This window comes from Glycine max, chromosome 12, assembly GCF_000004515.6.
Source record: "Glycine max cultivar Williams 82 chromosome 12, Glycine_max_v4.0, whole genome shotgun sequence".
Lineage (NCBI taxonomy): Eukaryota > Viridiplantae > Streptophyta > Magnoliopsida > Fabales > Fabaceae > Glycine > Glycine max.
The window spans coordinates 7,246,485-7,269,477 of NC_038248.2; the positions used below are offsets into that span (position 1 = coordinate 7,246,485).

Genomic DNA, 22,993 nt, shown 5'->3' on the forward strand with positions numbered 1-22,993 from the left:
GAGTATTTCCTTTTTTACTATCTCATTCATTTATACCTACATATGTATCTACAAGCCGAAAACAATAGTTTGCGGCTCATGTCTTCAATTACCTACTTATAAGTTATATCTAGCATTCAACAAAACTTACAGTTAACCAAATTGATTCCCCAGTTTGCAATACAATATAAACCTACGAGAAGTTCATTATATGAGTATATCGTATCATTGTGGGCAGAAACAAGATGATTCACTAATAATTTAATCTTCAGTGGTAGTTTTCACGGCAACAAGCATCAGATAACCTTGGTAACATAAAGTATGGCCATTTTAGGACTTAAAACACAAATATTTTCTTTCATTCATATAGTTAACTATTTAATTTCATTTCAATACTTTAATACAGGTCCCACTCTCTCAATCTCATGCATTACAAGTAATGACAAAAGCAACATTACTTTGTTATAAATTATAATTATAATATGGTACCTAATCTAAAGAGACGTATGCATTAAACAAACAGATACAAAATAAAGTTGTCCTCTAAAATCTCATCAAGATTGGACGGTTAATATATATGCACGCTGATAATGACCCATATTGCTATCCTTCCTAATAATTTAATCCAAATAGCTCATAATTGATTCAAAAGTAGTAGACAAATCCCCAGGGTAAACTAATAGAACTATAAAAATAAAATAAAAAATTATCATGAAGGATCCAGCATTCCGAGTAAAATATTAGTTCAACCAATATTATTCTAGAGCATGTCAACTAATTTCTATTCCTACATCCAATTGGAGGTTGCTTGAAATTCTTAACGATCGAATATGAGAGGCTGCTAAATGCTAATTCAATACGATATGGCTTATAAAAAATAAAATATAATAAAGTGTTATATGAATAAACTGCTAATTAATACCGTAATAGAAGGAAATCAGAGCTAAAAAGAAAATAAGCAACGTCTTTATCACACTGGATATGAAAACCCTAAGAGTGTTCTACACTAAAGATTACGGTTCAGCCCAATAATGGCCTAATGAATTGTCTACACCGGTGACTAAAGACAGAAATTATAAAAACCCTAAATCAAGCCACCTCAAGGTATGCATTCTAACTTGAGTGTTGGTTTTGCAGGTCACCATTGTAGAGTATTGAGTGTTGAAGGATCAACATATTTCCCAAAGGTCAGGAGTACGTGATTGCTCCTCTTTAGACTTGTGAAACACAAAAAATATTTATTATATTACAAATATAAAAACCATTTAATATATGCTTTCTAAATTATTTTAATTTGAAGCAATTAATCAGAGAATATATTTAAGTTTTCTTACTATTTTTCAGGTGCTAAGGGAATATTAAAAAACATTTACTACATATTGAAAATCATTTACCCACAAGGACACAAGTAACATATAGTTTAGATTCTTTAAGCATATGCATGAGTTTAATTCCTGCATGTGTGAATAGAGTAGTATATGTGGAGAGATAATTTTTTTCTTAACTAATACTCTACTCTTTCGAGAGATTAATTTTATATAACTTTTGATGTGGAAATACCTTGTTGTCAAGAAAAAAATTATTTATTGAAGACTTACTTTTTTCCCCCTAAAGGAATTAGAATATTTAATACCTTTATATTTAATGTCCCCTAAGCATTTAGTGCATTAAGGTTTAATTAAGTTGATTGTTTTGTAACAGATATGTTTGAAACAGACTTGCTTGTATCTTATATTGGTATCACAGGTAGCTATATTTCTAATGAATGCATTTTTTTAGATGATTAAAAAAGAGAGAGAGAGAAGATTATAAAAATGTCACAGTAACATTGCAATTGTTTGTTGTTTAAATAATTCACGAGTTCTGGTCAACACATACACATGAATTTCACTTGGAACTAAATGTGTTCTCACATGCATGTGCGCACACAGTAGTGATTCAAGTACTCAGCATGCATGTAATAATTGTGTTATTATGTATAGTCCCTTTCCACTCACACGTACGTACATCACCATTCATCGCACACTCAACCTTTGAGGATTAATTAAAAGGTGTAAAATGCATGCATGTGGAAACATGAACGAAGAATAGCGAAAGCATTTACTTCCAGCTGCTAATTATTAATTTTCAGACTCAAAGAATGGGAACAAAAAGTGACAGGCTAATTAACAGGCTATGCCTACAATGCATGGTACGTATGCATGTATATATGTACGAAGGTGCCATATCTGTCAGCACTACAAGATATATAATTTAACACTACACCTTTCTTTTTATCTAACTCTTAACTCTTACTAGTCTATCTTCCCTCTCATAAATAAAGTGTCCCATCTCACGTTATCCTCATCCCATGCATTAGATTCACTAAAATAGGTCTTATAGCTTGATTCATAAATACTCAACAGCATATTCATATAGAATTACAAGATTAATTTGATAGTCGAAAAAATATGATTGAAAAGATGAGAAAAAGAGTTTGTAAATCCAAATTTCTCCCGTGACATTCTAAAAAAAACTAACAATTAATAATAATTAAATGTAATTATATAAGGAAGGATTTATTATGTATGAAAAAGTTAATAATAATAATAACAATTCATGTGATTTATTTTTCTTTTATTTTTTAATTAACTATTTTATGTGTTTAATTAAGAACAATTTATACGAGACCACAAATGTCTTCTACCACCAACAATTTTTTATTGGATTAAATAGAATAATTAAGAATATCAAAATTCTTTCTAAATATTGAACACAACTATACACTTACTACTACTCTTATTTGATATTATAAATTAAATTAAAATAATTTTATACTGATTGATTCCTCTGTTTTGTAAAGAAAATATTTTAGGTGGAACTCATTGATGGTGTGTCAATCGCATGCAATGAATTATGAGACTGAAACATACATATATATATATACACTTGTCGATTTTACATGCAAACAAAAATGGACCACACTCTCATTTTCAACGCACACAAATGGAGGCACATGTGCCTGCAAAGACACAAACGCGCAATTCCCTCGTTCGCTTCTTTTTTTCTTTTTCGAATAAATTAATCAATCTTATCGTTGTATATATATGTAACCAAACCACTTCAAATAAACGAAGAGACACAATCTCTTCTTTTCAGCTACAGTTCTACGCAAATTGTGCTATAACCACCAAAACCAGACAACGTTCTTAATTTATATATAAATATAAATCCTTTTTGTTAATTTCCATTCATCGTCCTCTTCATTATATATATAGAATACTCCACTTTCAACCAAAACCACTACTATAAATGCAACTCTCTTCCCAATTTGTGCCACCTCATACTTCTAAAGCCATCATATACAATTAATTAATTTAAAATATATATGGTGTGTGTAAAAGACAATTAAAAGAAGCAACTAGCTAGCTATATGTAATATACTATATAGAAGACTAGCATCAATTTTATGTTTACATATATATCTACATCTCGCATGTCATATTTGTTCCTTTAACATTAAATTTCTCTACTCCTTTTAGCTAAAGTAGAAGCTTCCTCGTCATTCACATAAAACTCGGATTCCATTTAATTATAACAAAACATAAGAGACACAAGAGCAGAAGATTGAAAGGAAAAAAAAAAAGATATTAATTCTTTGATGACGCTGACACTCTTTCCATTCCTTCTAAAGCAGCCCAAAGAAATCCACTTGCACCGGGTTTCAATTACTACACAATATATATATATGTATTTCAGAAACTTGAGAAATGATTTTGAGAAGATTGAACCATTTGCAATTCCGTGGTTGTTTGGCATGAGTTATCATCACTTATCAATGTCCTGTTGAACCAAAGGAAAAGGGTGTCAGTATGGTTTTTTTTTTTTTTTTGTGATCTTTTAATCAATAATTTAAATGGAGCTAACATGTTTGGAATTAGTTGCAAATATATGTAAGTGTTGAAACTTGAAAGGAAATGAAATCAACACCATCCATGCAAGTTTCTTTTGACTAATCCAAGCGTTATACATTTTAAAAGATATTAAAATTAAAAATGATTTATTTGCTAGATTACATTTTTATCCTCCTATTTTTTTTTAATTTTACAAATTTCATCCTTTCATTTTTTTTCTTCATGAATTTAATTTTCTACTATTTTAATTGTGTAATTTTAATTTATTTATCAAATTAATATTTAATAGAAATGTTTATGTGGGAGTACAATAAAGTATCATATATGCTAACATAACAATGCACTAGAATGTCACATTTATGCATAAAAAAGAAAGTCGCATCAATATTTTCATTAAATATTGGATGTTCATTTAGTTAATAGGTAAATTGAAATTGTATAATTAAAATAGTGGATAATCAATTTACAAAAAAGATTGAGGGATAAAATTTGTAAAATTGAAAAATTATAGATGAATCAAAAGTATAATTAAGTCTAATTTATTTCTTATAAAATATATAGAATTATCAATTATCTTTCATATAATAAGAAAATTTGAAGTTAAGTAAATTTTAAAAATACAAATAAAAAATTAAATTATAAGAAAATATACATAACAAATTTAAATAAATAGAAAATGAGTATTTTAGATTTAAGAAAATAAGAACAATACTTTTTAAAAGAATTCAATTAAAAAAGAACTATTTTGAAAGTCTAAATTATTAAAAAAAGAGGAAAAACTAATATATATATATATATATATATATATATATATAAAGTTAAAAGTGATTAAGATATGGTGTGTGAATCTTACTCTCGTGGTCTTGATGCCCAAAGAGAACTAAGGGCTCTAAGACGGCCATAATACTCTCCAATCACAAGAAAACACCGTGCTGCTTGACGGACTGTCAGCAATCGACATAATTGGTGAAGGGTTATTTGCCTCAAATTATCAGCCTTCAATTCAGAAACACAAATTGATTAATTAATTGGGTGAGAACTGAAACAATTAAGTCAGAAGAAACTACGGTATTTAGTTCATTCATTAATTATAGATATAATAATTTATCAAGTACTAGTACTAATCAAACCTCAACTACCGCATGAGATGGGTCCCTACAGCTAATCCAGTGGCAAATATGGACAAGAGCACTATGCTTTCGAAGGGTTGATAATACTGATATATGAACTTGTCTTATCTATAAACTAATTAGACTGATTCTAATACACGTATAAAGTACTATATTTTCTTTTTATTTAATGACACTGGAATTTAATCAATTAGGAATCACTTGTCAATTTGGTTTTTAAAATATTGATGATTGTAAGTCTACCTAGGGTTTATGCATAAACATCCCCCCGTCACTGTCTTCGACCAACTTCTGATTGGAACATTTTGAGATGAAAAAACTACATCAAACATTTAGATGAACATGCATGTAGCTTAAATATTAGTAGAAAGCTCGCCAAGTAATTAATTTAAAGTACCCAGAAAAAATATAATGATATATACTGATAAATACGTGTCCAACATGTAGTAGGTGATCTAAGTCAACCCAATTATTTACGTGAAATTATTAAGTTATTTAATCATATTGAAAGAAGTTGAAGTAGGGTTGTAGCTTGAGACAATATTAGACTCTACCAGGCCATGATGCTTATCTAAGAATTAAAGTAATGTCTATCAGATGACAAGTGTGTAAGGATTAATCATAAAAAAGAGTATATTTCAAGCTTTGGCTTTTTGTATATTTTAGCCCTATACGAAAAAAAGAGTAAATTATGGACATGTTACAATTAATCAAGCTGAATTAAGTGATAAGGAGATGTAAACTAAGGATCATATATACTCAATTTTCTTGTATAAGACAAGGCAGAATTGCGGCGCAAAACATGCAAAGAGCGGATGAATGAACAAAAGAAACAGAATAGACTAGAAAGTAACATTTCATCAGCTATTACTAGTAGCACTTCGTATACATCATTATCCCTATTTAGATTTTGAAATTAGTACGTGTCATTAATTAATGGGGTGATCCTTAAAAATGTTTCAAGTCAAAAACAATAAAACCATAGAATTCTAAACCAGCGAGAATTGAATGGCTTCTCTTCCGATCCAAATTTCAAACACGACAAGTTTAATTCTTAAACCAATTGCTGTACTTTGAAAGCTAGAAATCCAGGGATGGATAAGTCATGTATAAATTCAAATTTAACTTTGACATGAATGTATAAAGACTCTCTCTCTCCTATCGTCAGTCAAATAGAAATTGTGCTATACAAATAATTTTGACGCAGATGTCACCTGAGGCTTTACGTCAACCTCCTCACCAAATTGAGTGAACAAAAATTAAAGTATATTACTTTAACACTAAGACATAAGAAAAATATATGTAGCCCTAGCTATAAGATAATGTGATCGATCAATCAATTCAATAGTATGACATTTTGGCTTAAAAAGTTATGACCCCCTCCCCCTTTTGTGTTTGTTTCTATATCTAATTAATTAAAATATGCTACATTATATTTATGGCACATAATTATATATTTGTACAGAGAATTTTATAACTAGTTTAATTAATTTACCTGACTAACAAATCCTTCAAGGTTGCCAAGCTTACCCATGGCTGCCACCATCTGTTGAACACCGTCGGCGACGGGACTGCCGGCGATGGTGTCAACAAGAGACTGCTGAAGCTGTTCAAGACCTTGAGTGAGAGCTTCTTCTGCTTGTACTAACGAATGCCGGAGTCCATGTATGCCCATAATTTGCTGCTCCACTAGGGGCTCCAACTGTGGTATCAACATCTGACCAAAATAATAAATACATGCATAAATTCATGAATATCTATTTTTTATAACATGCACTATGTAAATAATATGTTAAGTGGATATATTAAATGTTTTTTAATGCTATTAATGACTTAATATATAATAATAAAAAATTAATTAAAATTTTCTTGTTTTTATTTTTTAATCTAAGTAGTTGAAATTACTAATCTTACTGTTAATTACTGCCTGGGTTTTCTGTAAAACCGTTATCCGCGGACACAATCATAAACACACTTCAATAACTTGTGTTTGATTTTACTTTTTTACGTACCAAAAAAAAAGTCACTAACAAATAATAAATTATATACATAAGTAGTCAAAGTTAAAAATCTCTTACTAAGAAAATTGGATGTCTCACCTCTAAAATGACTCCTATTTTTATTTTAAGGTTTATTTGCTATATGTTTATTTATATTTTCAGGTGTTAATTCGTTTGTCATATTAATTATGCAACACATTACTCTTTAGAGGAGTTTTTTTTTTCTGATACTCTTTAGAGGCATTTATTTCGTGAAGGCATTAGAGAAAAGAGAAAAAGAGAAAAACAAGCTTTGTCTAATAAGAAACATTTCTTCTCTCCTCAAATATGTTTTTAATATTTTTCTTAACACAACTAATTTTTTCGTTCTTGTTAAATAATTAATGGATATTTAAGTACAACATCATCATTATTATTTAATAAATTCTCTAAAACGAGTTCACTCTATGTTAAGACTATTATATATATTTATTAAATTAAATTATATAAGTATTGACGCATGCATCCTTATTAGTCTATTATATATATTTATTATAACATTTGATTGAGCAAGATGAAGTGTGATCTTAAGGGACAAAAAAAATGCATATATAGATAAAACATACTGTGATGAGCTCTGATGGTTTAAAACCACCTATCCAGAGGAAGCATCTCTCAGCTGGTGAAGTCCACATGCCATTAATAAGATGAAACACATCTGTTTTAACAGCCACCCCTTTCAGCCTGAAAACCTCATCATAATGAGACAGATATCCATCCACAATCACTCTTAGTTCGCCGTCCGGCAGCGGCACCTGCAGCCCCGAACGGAGCTCCATCATGTGCCGCTGATCATCCTCCAACCATCTTGCATACTCCATGTCAAACATTGCAGCTCCTACAACACCGTACCACAAATTAATGCTCCACTAGTTACCATAATAATAACATTGCATTTGCTACTATGTGACATTTTGGTATAGTATAAAGTTTTTTTTTTTAATTATTGGTGCCATGTGTTGGGTGAATATATATAATGTGTGACGTGATAATTTTTGTATTAAAATTAAAAATGTAGGTTGTTTGATGACCTGTGCAAATATGGTCGTGTAATGAAACAGACCTACCACATTTTTATTTAATTCATCTTATCAATAAATAAAAAAAATCAACGGATTATCATCCTTAAGTGCATTATCTAGGGGGATATTATTATTCTATGCTCAAAACCTTTTCTTTCAATCTTAACGTACATCATGTTCTTTTACTAAAAAGGGAAAAACCAGTTATCATGGATCAATAATTCGCTGAAAAGTTAAACTAGCCTTTATATACGTGTTTAGAAAGGGTCGCACAATTTTTCTATCTTCATCACTTTTTAGTAAGTTATATCAAGATCTTTTTAGAATAATGGTCCACTGTTTGTTGGTTTAATTATTTATTTACTTTTTTCCTATTTAATAATGTGAATTCAAACATGAATTAGGCGACAGATTTTGGTCAAATTCCAAGATTTTCTCCACCTGATTCTAGATTTTGAAAGTCCATTTCAAAATCTTAAATTTAACTTCTTTTTATTTTATTTTTGGCTCTATAAAAGATTCAAAGGACATAAAAAGAAGTTACGTGTATATAACAATAATTGCTGCTCGCTCCCTACGGAGTCTCTTAAATTCCATGTCTCATGTTCCAAAGTAAAGGAGTCAAAAGATCACGCCAACAAAATCTCTCATGTACTCACTGTACCAAGTTTCTCCATGCTCCGTAATCATATCATGTGCCAGAAAAATATGACATAATCACCCTCTTCTATCTTTGTTCCAATTTGAGGCAGTATTAGAAAATGAAATTGAATTTGAAAAACCAACAAGAGAAACAGTTAATTAAACTCACCAGAACTTAAACTGCCACCAGCACCACCACATCCCATAAACACACCCTAATAAATTAAACAACACAAATCATAAGAACAAGTCAAATAAATAATTTTTAAAAAATATTAGCAGTATTTTGTGTGTGTAATGAGAGAGAAAAGAACCTGAGAGCGAGCTCTTTGAAGGTCTTGTTCAAGGTGGGTGAGCTTTAATCTACTTGACTCTAGTTGCTGCACATAAGCCTATTGCAATGGAACAACACATTTCCACAATGTTACATTTGTCATTATAATATATGATATTTTTCTATTCTAATCAAATGATGGGACACACCTTTTTCCTGAGACGGCTTTTCCTTGCAGCTTCTCTGTTTTGAGCTAAACGTCTCAGTGTCTGAATCCAAACCAAACAAGAATATCTTGACTTACCTCCCACGTAAAAAAAATTCAAAAACAAAAACATACCTTGGAATATAATATTAATATTATGAATTTATACATAAATGTGTTTGTGTGTGTCATTCAACACCTTTGCATCAAGTGGCTTCTCTGATGTGGAACCAGCTCCTTTCCTCTGAATAAAAAGAACCCCAAAAAATAAAGAATTAAAAGAGACTTGGAAAGGGTCAGGAAAAATATAGAAAGGTAAACTCAAATGTTAAATTAAAGCACTCAAATTTGAGGAACTTAAAAATCAGAAAATTTGTAGATTTCTAGCTACTAAATAAAAACCAGTGACGGAAAAGAAGAAAGTTGCTCAACATTACTAAAATCCATCCTAGCTTCGAGGTTGGTTAAAGCAAAATTCATAGAGATACCATGCTTTGAAACGAAAAGTGAAAGATAACATAAAAGAATGTGATTTGCTCACAGAATTTTTGGGAAGCATTTCTGAATGAGAAGGCCCTTTATTAGGCAAATTCTCTTGTGGTGATGTGCAATCATCAACATGATAAGGGTAGCAAAAAGCATCTTTATCTGCCATTGTTTTGGTGTATACACTGTGGTTTAGAAATAGATTTGTAACTCCTCCACAATTAACTTGGAGAAAGCACACAAGTTTTGTCTAAGGAGGAGGACAAGTGAAGTGGGAGTGGGTCACTATTAAAAAGAGAAACATTGATTGATAAGTACTGAAAAGATTCTCACTTTGTTTTTTTGTTTGTCACGTTTAACACTCCCTCCCCCTCTCTCTCTCTCTCCCCCCCTCTCTCTCTCATTTTCATGTCGGACATTCATCAGAAAATCGTTCAGGAATCAGAGAAACTCTGTGTCCCTTTGATTTTCTGAGGGCTGTTGGGATCTGTGTTGTGAAGATTTGCACAAAGAGGGAGAGAGAGAGAGAAAGACCAACCAACCAACACAACACAGTAATAATAATTGCATAAAAGAGGTCAACTTTCCCAGTGTTTTGGGGACATGGAAAGAGAGAAAACTATAAGATTAACAGTGGAAACAATAGTTGTTATTAATTAAGAACCTTTTCTTGAGGTGATTTGGCTGCTGATTGATTCTGTGATGATGTGCCTGCTGTTGCTGTCTCCTGTTGTTGTTGTTGTTGTTGCTGCTGCTGTTGAAGGTGCTGATCAAAAGCCTGATGATGATCTGAAGGAGATGCTTTTATGCTTATTGGAGATTCTGTTTCAAATCTTAGCTCATTTTTGGTTGAAAGAGTGTTCACTCCTGATCCTGAATCAGTGCTTTCCCCTCCTGACTTTGAACCTCCCTATGTTTGTGAATCGACCAAAAATATTTCATTTCTTTGTTAGTACTTAATAAAGCCAATTGTGAAAGAATATTAGACTTTTGAAAATGAAGATTTGAATTTAACCATATACTTATCAAATTAAAAAAAAAAATTGAAAAGATTGGGATATTATTGAAGTTGCGCTAGTTTTAAGCATCTATGGATATGGATTGGTCAAAGATGGAGAAGTGAGAGAGAGAGAGACAGAGTAGTACTCTTGAGGTTTGCTGGAATCTCATTGGCCATGAGGGGAACATTTCCAGTGTGGCCGAAGGCCTGCCTGTGAATAAAGCTGCTACAATCACAAAAGGAAAATCTCAGAGGATCACCAAAAATAAAGGCTTTATGAACATCAATCATATGAAAAGGTGGAGGAACCTTATCCTCCTTTTCAATACTCATGACTCATGGAGTCAGAAAATCATGCAAGTTTCTATGACTATGCCATCCTCCAAGTTTATTATCATTATAGTATGGGAAATGGTAACTCCCCCCACACTCAGCACTTTAGGCATGTTCAAACCTCCTTCTTCCCACTTCTTTCTTCTCTATGCTTTTGGAGAAAGAGTTGCCTATTATGCTTTTCTAACGTCATCAAAAGGAGAACCATGGAAAGGGAAACAATGAAACATACATGCTTTGGCTTCATCATTTCTTATCTTAATTCCTTGCAGAACAATTGCCTCTTCCAACTCCCCAAAATCAAAAGCAGACCCTTGATTGCTAAGAAACAAAGCGTAAAAAAAATGAAAATTAAAACAAGGCTAATTCATAAAAATGAAGAAACACTATACAATAAAAATTCCTTGTAAGGAACTCAGTTTTTCTAAGTGTTGATAGCCCTGAGATAGAGAAAACATTGAAGAATACATTAGGCCTGATGAAGTACTAATCCCATGAAGAACTCCATAAGGAACATGGTGACTTGAAGGTCCCGACTCAGACAAACCCGTTTCTCCAATTCTTTGGCTCGCCATGCAAGGCTTCTTAGACCATTCTCACCTTCTCTGAAGCTGAAACTAAAAGGTTCTAACTAAGTTGAAGAAACTCAATTTCATCACAAGAACAAAACTTGATTACCAAAGTAGAAGAATATAAAAATTGAAGTGTGTGCATGTGTCCATATAAATAGAGAGAAATTCTGAGTATGAAAACCAGGAAGTCATATATGACTTTTAATTACCTCTGTTTTCTAATTGGGATTCTATGGACAAAAAGAATACTATATGGACAAGTTCACACAGTAGCGAAAGATCAAAGCTTTCTTGTCAAAGTAATATATAAGTTGCCACAAGAAGAGGGTCCGGTCTTTTTCTCATGTATCTCTTTGCAACATTTTATCTTTCATGGGGTGTCCCTATCTTTCTTTTCTCCTTCTCTAGGAAGAAACCTGATTGATAAGTGTGTTTGGCTTGCTTTAATTTATCACTGCCCCTAGTTGTGAATACTTCAGATTTAGTAACTCATTATGTGGTAGTGTCAAGTGTGGTACCCCCAAATCTTTTCCTAGCATTTTAGCAACCTTGTGTCAGTCTCTCTAAGCTTGTGGGGTTTGAAAATGTCATAAAATAAAGTATAGAAATTAGTATTGCTCTTTAATTAAATTGGTGTTTCACCTCCATAATTCATGTAAGAAAAAATTGTATTAAAAATTAGTATATATTAGGAAAGTGAAATTTTAATTTGGGTTGTAAATTAACACAAAAAATACTTATTATAAACGATAAAGTTTTTATTAAAAAAACATTCATATTAATTCCTTTTGCTAAAATCATGTATCACCATAAAAAAAAGTGTTTTTTTAAGCATTTAGCTAGTTTCTATCTTTTTTTTCCTAATTATTGAAAATTTTGTTTGACTATTTGAGAAATGAGTTTTACTTGGTAGTTTCTAATATTTTTTAAAATATTATTTAAAGTAGTATTTTTTAAAAAATTAACTTTTTATTTTCTTTTTGTCGTTAAATATTTATTAATTTTTTTAATATTTTCTACTTAATGTAAAATTTTATTATTTTTATATTTATATAATTTTATAATTTTCAACATAATTTTACTAAACATTTATAATTAAATAAGATAATTTTTCAACTTTTATTTACCTACTAATTTTTTAGCTTCCAACAACTACCTTTTCATCAATTATGTATTGCTTTGCTTTTAACGCATGAATGAACACAATTTCTGTTTGAACGCACTACTGTTTCAAACATGCGTTTAATTTAATGTTACCAAAAGATTTAAATTTAAGACTACATGTTAAATGGAAAGAATTCGTGTGTTTGAATTTCAGTTTCATCCAACAGAAGCCATTTTCATCTCAATTCAGCACTCACATTTCTTCTTTGCCAATGAATTGAAAAGTACAATTCTTCCATATTTAATGTCATCCTAACTGATTTTCGAACACACCTCTTCTTAGTCTATACCACTTCATTCATCCTTTTATAATGTACACCAAAAACACTAAAAAAACAACTCCACATAAATTGTGTAGTAAAATACTCATTCATATTGAACAAAAACAAATCAAATTAACTAAAAGGGGTGGGGTCCTCTGCAAAAAACCACTGCAATCACTACTCCTCCTCCTACTCCTCTCTCTCTCTCCTCTAACCGCCTGTGTTTTCTTATTGGTTCTCTCGTGGGGGCTTCAACAGGCTGCATGTACTTAATAAGAAAAAGTCATGTATTCATTTATGTAGGAACACAGTATATTCAGTACTACAAGATCAAGATGAGACAAGTTTGTTTTTCTTGCTTTTTTTTTTCCTTTTCCTTTCTCGTTAAAGATGGCAAAAGAGGACGAAAAGAGAAAGCTCTTAAAGGTGATTTTTTTTTATCCTTTTATACCTAGGGGGTGATGGATTTCACTCTTTTTTTTATTTTTTACAACTAAGAGCCATAACAAAGTGAGTTATTTTACACATCATACCCTAAACTTGTGCTCATGCCATTTCAACCAAAACATTAGAATAATATTCCACAAGCACACCCACTTTGTGTATTTAATCCCTGCTATGAGATGGATTTGTTTGGTATTTTCCCCTTCGTTGATAAGTCAACATCCATTCCCTGTCATCACCTAAAACCATGCCATCTTAAGATTCTTTTCCACTCAGACATATATATGTCTGCAGAGCAATATGGTACACAGGACAATCATCAAACTACTTGCAACTTATTTTCATTTTTTTTAGTATCATAAATCCATCATTATATATAGTTTATGTTTTGTCTTCTAGTTCTCAAACAGTGTCTTAATTCTATTTCATCAATTTCAATTTTGTAAATATAATTCCAATTAAGATCAACATTTTTTTTTATGATTGGAAAAGGGAAACTTAAGGGTGAAGGAAGAAACGGAAGAAGAAGTCGCAAATTCAAATTTCTTATATTCATATTTTTAACAAAAACTAAAAAATTAACATTTATATGGAAAAAAAAGATAAACATTTTTAAGAAATAAATATATAATACACAATTATTTAACTATAACTAACATCTCCGATAAATTTATTAATTTTTATAATAATCTAAAAAATCAAGTTTAAATCTTGATTATTCGATTGATAATATAAAATTTTATAAACTGATACTACATAAAACTTTAACTTTAATATATTATGAAAATATAGTAGGAACAGACAGAGAAAAAGAGGGACGAGGGAGACATTTAGGCAATATACCCGATCTACCCTATAAAGAGGTAAAATCAAATATTAAATCTTATGCTCATCTAATACCTTTCTATAGCTTCCTACCAATTATTCCTTTATGGTGTCAATGATTGGTCATTAAAAAGGTGGTTTGGCTCAAAAATATAAATTCTCTAAACTCCTAAAGGATTAGGTCAATATGTATTTTAAGTATGTATGTACCTTTGTTCCCAATATACCTTACAAGCTGTGTTCTTCACATGGAAGTGTTTTTGTGTGAAGGTTCTTGACCGCAGATTATTCCACGAATATGGCATTACCTTGAGCCGTAATTCTTTGAGATCCACAGTTTCCTGTCTCCAGAGAGAGGTAATTGTTCTTAATTCTAGAATTAATTAATTATTCATTGGTTGATTATGTTCAAACCATTATATTATGTTATGTCATTTACTTGTCGTCTAAGCAAGTAACTAAAAGAACATTGTTTTCTTTATAACTTTTCTCTTATTCTTCTTTTTCTTATGGCCCCTTTGCTAGACCAATTGCATTGACACTGACATTGAGCAGGTTTGTGTGACCGTTTGCTGGATCAAGCAGAGATGCCGTGTGTGGGAATTAGCAGTCATAAAATGGACCCCTCCGGAAATGAGAATCTTGAACTGACCCCAACACCAATACTACATGTCTCCTTTAAATTCAGAAATATGTAAAGGAAAAAAAAAAGTATATTTGTGGTTGATTTAAAATAAATTAAGTTTGTGGTAGGTTTTAATTTAAATTAGTGTACCCTCTTGTTCTTATATTATTATAATTTTAAGTCTTCTTTGTTAAATATCACAGTGACCCACAAAAATAAATTAAGTTTATGATATGTTTTAATTTAAATTAAATTATCATTTTATCCTTATATTACAAATTTAAGTCTTACTTGTCAAATAATAATATTTTTTAGATTTTTTTTCATTTAGTAATGACATTTTTTATTAGTAAGGATTGAAGACAAAATCAGAGAGTTTACAACAGTTTACATATTCAAACTCAACTAATTGAGTTAGACTCCTTTTACATGATTTTTCTTACATCAAATATTTAATTTAATTTTTTTTATATTTTTATTCCTTTTCAGTAAGGTAATTTAATTTTGAATTTTGATGCACCATATCAATAAAGATTATATGTTTTGATTTGAATAATTTATTTTTATAATTTCTTATTTGATTTTAAAATTCTTATCACTTTAGTTTATTTTTATTTTATATAGCGAAATATTCATTATTAATACCGAAAACATTTTCCTATTTTTGATTTACTTTTATTGATAAATTTTAATTAAATAAAAATATTCATGCAATCCATAAAAGCTTGTTAGTTGTTCTAAATTTCAATTTTTTTTTACCCATTCCTTTTTATTTTGTTTTGGTTTGTTATCTTCCCAAATAGTTTGACCCGATCAAATTCAAGATGAACCTAGATAGCTTATATCCAATAATAAAAAGCATAGAAAGTAACGCATATAAATGGAGTTATTGTACATAGGAGAGGGGGGACCCTGTTATTATTATTTTTGTTCTTAGGTTATCAATATTTTAATCATCCATTTATGCACGAGAGGAAAGTTCCAAGAACAAATATTTATGAAGAAGAGTCCGTGTCATGGAATTTCATTTTGCTTTGCAAATAGGCGAATACATGGGCCAGCAAAGAGGCTACTTACCCAAGTTCACTACATCTATATTGGCACATGTTATTCTAACTCCCCCTTTTCCTATTCCCACATCACACCTTTTTTAATAAAAATACCTTTAAAAAAAAACAAGTTTTTCTTTTGTTAATTTTTTAAAAAAATACTTAATGCAAAAAAAAACAAGTTTTTGTTTTGTTAATTTTTAAAAAAATACCACAAAAACAATTTTTCATTATATTACTTTTTTTGTACAAAATGGAAACTAGTTGGCGTCGTGTATTCATAAACAACAGAAACTAGTTCCAGTTGAATCACCAAGAAGGTATTTAATACCTTCAGGAAATAAATTTTCAAAAAGTATTTGATACATTCAGGAAATTAATTTCTAGGAAATCTAAAATTTCCTCGAAATTACCTTCTAAAAATTAGTTTCCCAAAAGGGTACTTGTATAAAAAAAAACATAAAAACATGTAAGTGGTGCAAAGAGAAAATGGGGGATATAAAAAGAAATACACTATTTGCAATCACTTGCAAAGTCTAAGATAATGTTCGGTTGAGAAAATGAAAGCGAGATTTTATTAAAACTTTTCTTGTTTAGTTCAATCTTTAGAAAAGGTTGAAGGAGAATGGAGGGAAGCAAAATCTATTCTCTTCCAATTTTAGCCTCCAATATTGGAAGGATTTGGAGCAAAGGAAATGTGAATCTAAAAAAAATTAAGTAACTAAAACATCCTTACTGTTATTTTGAAATACAAAATTTCCCTCATTGCATTTTAGGTATATGATTAATTTATTCTTTTGCTACCATTTTTCCATTTGCATGATCCTTCCATGTCGTTCCCAACTTGTCAAAGCTTCCAAACGTCCCTATTGTTGCTGAAGTCATCCTCTATCTCCACCCGCCATCTATCTCCAGTTATTCTCCATCCATTTGTTTTTGCATTCAGGTAAATTTCTATACTTTGTTACATGATGTTTGCCATTGTTGCGCATCTATTTTAAAGTTGTATTGAATTATTTGCTACATGGTGTCAACCATTGCTATGTAATAAGGATTCAAATGATGTAATAAGAATAAAACTAAATTTTAAGTATCTCCATTTGTTCCATAAAAAAAAAAAAAAAAAAAGTATCTCCATTTCCTCTCTCCTCCGTTAAAATTCCTTCCTTTCCCTCTCCATTAAAATCCCTTCATTTTTTCTTTTCTCCATTCAACCAAATATAATCTAACCGTCAAAAAACTTACATATTTTATTTAAGTCAAACTGAATTTCATTAAAAATCAAACTAAACATAATATATGTTTAGAGTGATATAGGGAGAAAACAAAGAAAGTGCTTACCTATGGGAATCAAAACCCATAAAAACATCCCCTACCCATTACAATCACACCAATATATCAAACCCACAAAAAATAACGATTAAAAATGATTTTTGTGATGCATACAATGATATGAAAAATATTACTCGCACAATTTTAAACATTTTCTTAATTTTATTTTTTTACTAAATTACGCCCCACATCAATAATTTAAAAAAAAATAGAATTTCTAAAAAGTGAGACCATTATTAAAGAGCCTCAAATAGAATGTTTAAAAGGGAGTGTTTTATGTTGATAACATTCTTCTTATTGATATTATGTAATTGAACAATTCTTCAATACAATGGATTGAAAAAGAGTATTTTCTGCTTTTACTTAACTACTTCAGGTTCAAACTTAGAGCTGGCTTAATTTATTTACATGCACCAAACTGATATGAATATGTCCTTAAGATCACTGAAGGATGGATCAAAAGTTAACGAAAAATCTATTTTGAAAACACCCTAGTGCAAAAAATATAGCACCTCCAAATGCGATTCTTCTGATGCTATATGACCTTCGGATTTAAGTTGACGCTTTTGTTAAACTGTAAGCTTTCTGATATTTTAATCCAGGGAGTATTTGAAAAGGAGCAACACTTGTTACTCTGAAAATCTGCACAAAAACATGTTTTTATGTTCCTCTTCATAGTAGCAGATAGCGTACTGAAAGAAGATTTTATAGTTTCATGTTATCATCACTTGAGCTCTATTTGACGCCACTTCATCATCTTACATTAGCCAACAATATTCATCTCAGTAAAGAGTTATCCATCTCTCCAATCATTGTAAATCATGCCAAACAAAGACTAGCAAGTTTTGCAACGTATGAATGATTATAGTCGCTATCTCAGAAAGTGCAGACACAAGCGTGCATAAACAAACCAAAATGGAAGAACAATAGCATAGACACAAAGAATACGTCACAGTAATAAACTTGTTCCCAATTGCAGCATATACATCTGAGAAAGAAAAATTGCTTTCCATATGCGACATAGATAACACTACTGAAAAACCAGTTAAAGTATCAGCTTCGCAATCAATAGTCCATTCTTCGAAAAAAAAAATGACAGAAATCTAAAGTTCAACACTTCAACTGCATCACAAATTTATCACCATGTCAAGGGCTTTGCTACCATGGCCTCCTCCACATACTCAAGCTAAAATAATGGCCACACAAGAGGCTGCAGAGAAAAGCACAAGGCACACAAGAGAAGGAAAGATAGCCATAACATGTCCAGCAAATAAAGGGGTAAACTTGCACTCCTCAAGAGTGAAGAGCCTAAATCCATTACCTCCCCTGCTCAGAGAGGGAGAGAGATAAAGAACAATAAAATGTGAAGTAAAAATGGTCATCTATGTGTCAAAACACAGGTCAAGGCTTGAGCATGAGTGGATACTTTCAATAGTCAGCCAATGCCGCTATATATTTTGAGAAGCCAAAAGTAAGTTTGTGCCATGATGGGTTATCCAAATATGCATAGTTTGATCAATTCACATCTTAAAATAGATTTAAATAGAAGGGAAACAAATAAATATGAAACTCCTGAGCAAAATATTTTTAATGGTATACCTTGGAAGGCCACTGGAATGCCGCCACTCATCATAACTCTCTTCCCTCAAAATTGAATCCATTGCAGTGGCTTCATATTTTACATTTATGGCCTTAATTATAATATTAAAATTACCAGAACTCATGACTATTCTGTTTACTGAGAAGGGATCAAAGTTCTAAATGTCTGCCATGAGCTATCATCGTTGGTCAGTCACAGATTCTAGATGAAGATTCCAAACAATAAGTTAAAAGTTATGCATAACTCTTGAATTCAATAAGTTACCCGCCAATATGCCTACACAATTAGACTTAAAAAGAAAGCACGAGCTATAACAAGGTATTTAACAAAATCTTATTCATACTTAAAATATGGATCTACATGTGTGTATCTCCTCATCAGCTCAACCATGGATGTAGTGAAATTGGCTAACATCTGGCATTCTTCATGAGACTTAGCCTCAGAAACAATCCCATGAATGACCAACTTCTTCAGATTGGGGCAACGCTTGAGCAGACCCTCAACCCAGTGGGAGAAAAGATCATTGATCACAGTCCAGCCAAGCTCCAAGACAACAACACTCTCCAGATAGGAAGAGCCTTGTAAACCATAGTAAAGCACTCCATCCCTCACATCATAACTCAGAGATAAATGGCTCAGGTAGGGAAAGCAAGTCGCGATTGTTTCCAAATCCACAACCTCATCCTCATCATCAAACATTACATCCCAAAGCCGAAGCCTCTTCAAATTCGACGATCTTGAAATCATCTGGTAAAACTTTGGCCATATAATTGGGAAGTTGCTGATATCCACAGTCTCAAGATTCTCAACTGTCTCACCAATATCAAGATGTATAACACTAACATCATCAATCTTAAAATGCTTCAAGGTCCCCTTGCCAATGAGTTCAAAAAACTCGAGTGCACAATCTTTCAAGTGCAAGCACTCAAGCCCATCAGCCTCCAATAAAAACTTGTCCAAACTAATTGCTTCTACATACACACTCTTCAGCGTTGAGCTACTCAATTCAACGGTCACCTGTGCATCAGACATTGCAATCTCTGGATTGACAAGTTCAAAAGTTTCAATCTTCGGACATGCAGACACCAAAAGATTTAGATCCAATGCAGATATACTAACATAACTCAAGGAAAGAGATTTCAAACAAGGGAACCGCTGATAATTAGGCTCAACCCCCACAATGGAATTATGAGCCAGATCCAGTATTTCCAGCTTATGCCTGCCACATATTTCAAGAATGTTAACATTAGGCGTAGTCTTGACATTATAATGCAATTGCCTGAGAGTTTCCCTGGTGTACAAGAGCCAAGCAGTAACAGTGGAAGCCGAGAATTCATCCACATCTTCCATCAAAATGGAGAGGGACTGCAACCCTGAGGTCTGGAAAATGGTTTGTGTGATCAAAATCTCAAGGCGGGTAGTTGTCAAATCCCGGTAAATGGGCCAATCTTTGGAGTTGAAGGAGAGTGTATGAAGGTGCTTGCAGCACGCTAGTCGCCATTTCCTGCATGATGCGGAAGCTATCACCACATCTCTTGCAGCCCTCAAGTGTGACAGAATGTTCCCAATCACTTCAACAGGAAGCTGGTCCATGATGCTGCAATTTCCAACTTGCAAACCCCTCACAAAGCTATATCTATCAACAACTTTCTCTTGTATGTTGTGTTGACAACAAACAAACAACAACAAAAGGAAGAAAATAAAAGCAAACAAAAAAAAAACACTTCTTTTAAATCCTCCGATTCAATTCGAAGAGCGATTTCGGAAGTACCCTAAAAAATCACGCCAGAATCTTCAAATGGATTTCACCAGATGCAAATGCTCAACATCTCTCATGAATATCTCTTCTCACTGGATCAATTTGCAACAGGAATCACGAAAATTAGGAAAGTAAGTAATCAAGATTTAAGATTTAATCAAGCAGGTAGAAGAGGGATTTGGGGAATTAGACTTTATTTAGGATCAAAATTGAAATTAACAACAACAATAACAATAACAAATGATTAGAAAACAATAGAAAATGGTAGTATGAGATAGAGAAAGTGGTTTGTATATTTACCTAGAAAATAGGGAATAACAAATGAGGATTATTGTTGAATGATATTTGATTATAGAGAGAGATCGGGTGCCAAGTTTTGTAGGAGAAGAGAATCACAATCAGTGATGAAATCTCAAACCAAAGTTCGATCCTTTGAGTTTGATTTAGGATTTGCTAAGATTTGATTCCAGCGCGTTTCAGTTACAGATACACTCTGTCTCTGGCTAGAGTTCTGGCAATTGTATCCTTTTAATTCTTTGGATGGATAAAATATTAATTATACTTATCAATTAAAATACTATTAATTTATTATTATATTAATCATAAAGTTGAAAAATTAAATGCTACTAATACAGTTTTTAATATTATATTTAATGCTTTTTTTGACTGAAATATTACATTTAATGTTGTTTATTGTTGAATAAATTAGGTGTAATTTAACTCATACTCCATTTCTAATAATCGTCGTGTAAGAATTATTATTTTAATTTTTTAATATAATATTAATTATATTTTTTTACTTATTTTTCTTATAATATTAATGATATAAATAAAAAAACTAAAAATAAATTAATAATTAAAAGATTAATTTTATAAAATTATTTTTCTATCTATTTGTTAAGTTTTATTGGTCTGTCTAAAGTAACTGAAGACAACAATTTATAATAGGAATAAGAGTAATAAAAAAATGTATTGGAAACGTTTTTTAAACTATTTGAATTTATTTTATTATCTTTTAATTGATAATTTTTACTTTATGTTTTATTTAAAAAAAAGTGTAAATATATTTTGAAAGGAACCTCTCTTTCTTTCTTTCTTTTTTTGGTATTATTTGAATTCAAGATAAATCCAATGCAAGATACCGGCTCCGTCAGTGTTCAATACGACATCATATGCTAGCCTAGGTTCAATGGTTCCCACTTCCAAGCAGCTATGTTTTTTGTTTTTTGTCTTATTTACTTTTGAATTTTGATGCATTTTTAAAAATCAGTGGTACTGTTCTTAGTAGTGAAAATTGTGATATCCAATGGATGAGGCTTGCATATTGGATTATTCAATCATGTCAGCTTACTAGATTTGTATTGGGGAAAAAGATTCTCCAATTTCTTCTACGATAGTTATACACATATATCTACTATCTAAATGTAAATATTTGATAATCGTATGAATAAAAAAATTAGTTATGTATATAAGCATGATTAATTTTATTTCATTTAAAATTAAAATAAATTAATATAATTACATATAATTATTAATATATATGATTAATGGTATCATAAAATTATGATTCATGTGTAAATATGATTAAGTTTATATCCAAAATGTTTAATAGTGTTATGAAATTAAATAATAAATATATATATAGGTTAATTTTATCTCATACGTGATTATAAATAAATAAATTTGGTTGTATTGATTATCGTTGTGGGGCTAGTAGTATCACAATATTATTGAAATGTTTATTAGTGGATAATTTTATCTCATGAGTGATTAACCATTAATTTATTTAAATGTTTAATAATAGTTAATCACGTGAAAAACAGAATTAATCATGCGCATTTAAGTATATGACCGGTCAATGTTAGATGTTGATTTTAAGTGGGACCAATACCTGAACTATTTTATAACTTTACCTTTCAAGTATTCATAAAAATTATAATATTTTTTGTCATTGCTTTACTGGCTTAATTATTAATTTAATCTTTTTATTTATTTAAAATATTTAATTAGATTCTTCTATTTTTGAAAGTTTCAATCAAGTTTTTATTTTTTATTTTTTTTATGTTATCAAGTTCTTTGTTTTTTAAAATGCTTCATGGTCCTTTAATGTCTCAATGTAATCTTTTATTTTATTAGTTTATAAATGTCTCAATTTGATCCTTTTTGCTATAATTTATAACTTAACATCACCCGCCTCAATTGGATGAAAAAAGATCACATTAAGATATTTTTAAGAAAATAAAGGACTATCTTAGAGCATTTAAAAAAACAAAGGAACTAAGTGAAAATTTCAAAAATAAAAAGACTTAATTAAGCATTCTAAATATAAAAAAGACAAAATTAAATATGTAACATCG

General features: G+C 30.8%; 2 protein-coding genes across 13 annotated transcripts; both read right to left on the minus strand.

The window, feature by feature from the left end:
- Positions 1 to 3,388: 3,388 nt before the first annotated feature.
- On the minus strand, positions 3,389 to 12,093 carry BZIP42 (bZIP transcription factor). 12 transcript variants are annotated; one of them, XM_041007455.1, is made up of 13 exons: positions 11,785 to 12,093; positions 11,472 to 11,614; positions 11,236 to 11,324; positions 10,817 to 10,896; positions 10,335 to 10,580; positions 9,384 to 9,428; positions 9,189 to 9,248; positions 9,020 to 9,097; positions 8,875 to 8,920; positions 7,608 to 7,879; positions 6,498 to 6,719; positions 4,726 to 4,868; positions 3,389 to 3,801 (listed from the first exon to the last, which is right to left on the minus strand). In XM_041007455.1, the coding sequence occupies exons 2-13, from the start codon at positions 11,576 to 11,578 to the stop codon at positions 3,714 to 3,716; spliced, it is 1,476 nt and encodes a 491-aa protein (XP_040863389.1). In that variant the 5' UTR covers positions 11,579 to 11,614; positions 11,785 to 12,093; the 3' UTR covers positions 3,389 to 3,713. The 12 variants fall into 12 exon arrangements, with proteins under 12 accessions (XP_040863389.1, XP_040863388.1, XP_040863387.1 ...); XM_041007454.1 differs by having other exon boundaries at positions 9,354 to 9,428; positions 10,817 to 10,893; positions 11,472 to 11,620; positions 11,785 to 12,034; XM_041007453.1 differs by having other exon boundaries at positions 9,354 to 9,428; positions 10,817 to 10,893; positions 11,785 to 12,033.
- A 7,105-nt stretch (positions 12,094 to 19,198) lies between these two features.
- On the minus strand, positions 19,199 to 21,159 carry LOC100804357 (F-box/LRR-repeat protein At1g67190). The gene is made up of 2 exons (XM_003539780.5): positions 20,937 to 21,159; positions 19,199 to 20,728 (listed from the first exon to the last, which is right to left on the minus strand). The coding sequence occupies exon 2, from the start codon at positions 20,468 to 20,470 to the stop codon at positions 19,211 to 19,213; it is 1,260 nt and encodes a 419-aa protein (XP_003539828.1). The 5' UTR covers positions 20,471 to 20,728; positions 20,937 to 21,159; the 3' UTR covers positions 19,199 to 19,210.
- Positions 21,160 to 22,993: the final 1,834 nt, after the last annotated feature.

Coding starts and splice junctions, on each gene's coding strand:
- BZIP42 (XM_014764618.3), bottom strand. CDS start 11,578: ATGGCGAGCCAAAGAATTGGAGAAACGGGTTTGTCTGAGTCGGGACCT. Junction 10,897..11,235: donor AAATGATGAAGCCAAAGCAT/GTATGTTTCATT, acceptor TTGTGATTGTAG/CAGCTTTATTCACAGGCAGG. Junction 4,869..6,497: donor TTGAAGGATTTGTTAGTCAG/GTAAATTAATTA, acceptor TCTGAATTGAAG/GCTGATAATTTGAGGCAAAT.
- LOC100804357 (XM_003539780.5), bottom strand. CDS start 20,470: ATGGACCAGCTTCCTGTTGAAGTGATTGGGAACATTCTGTCACACTTG.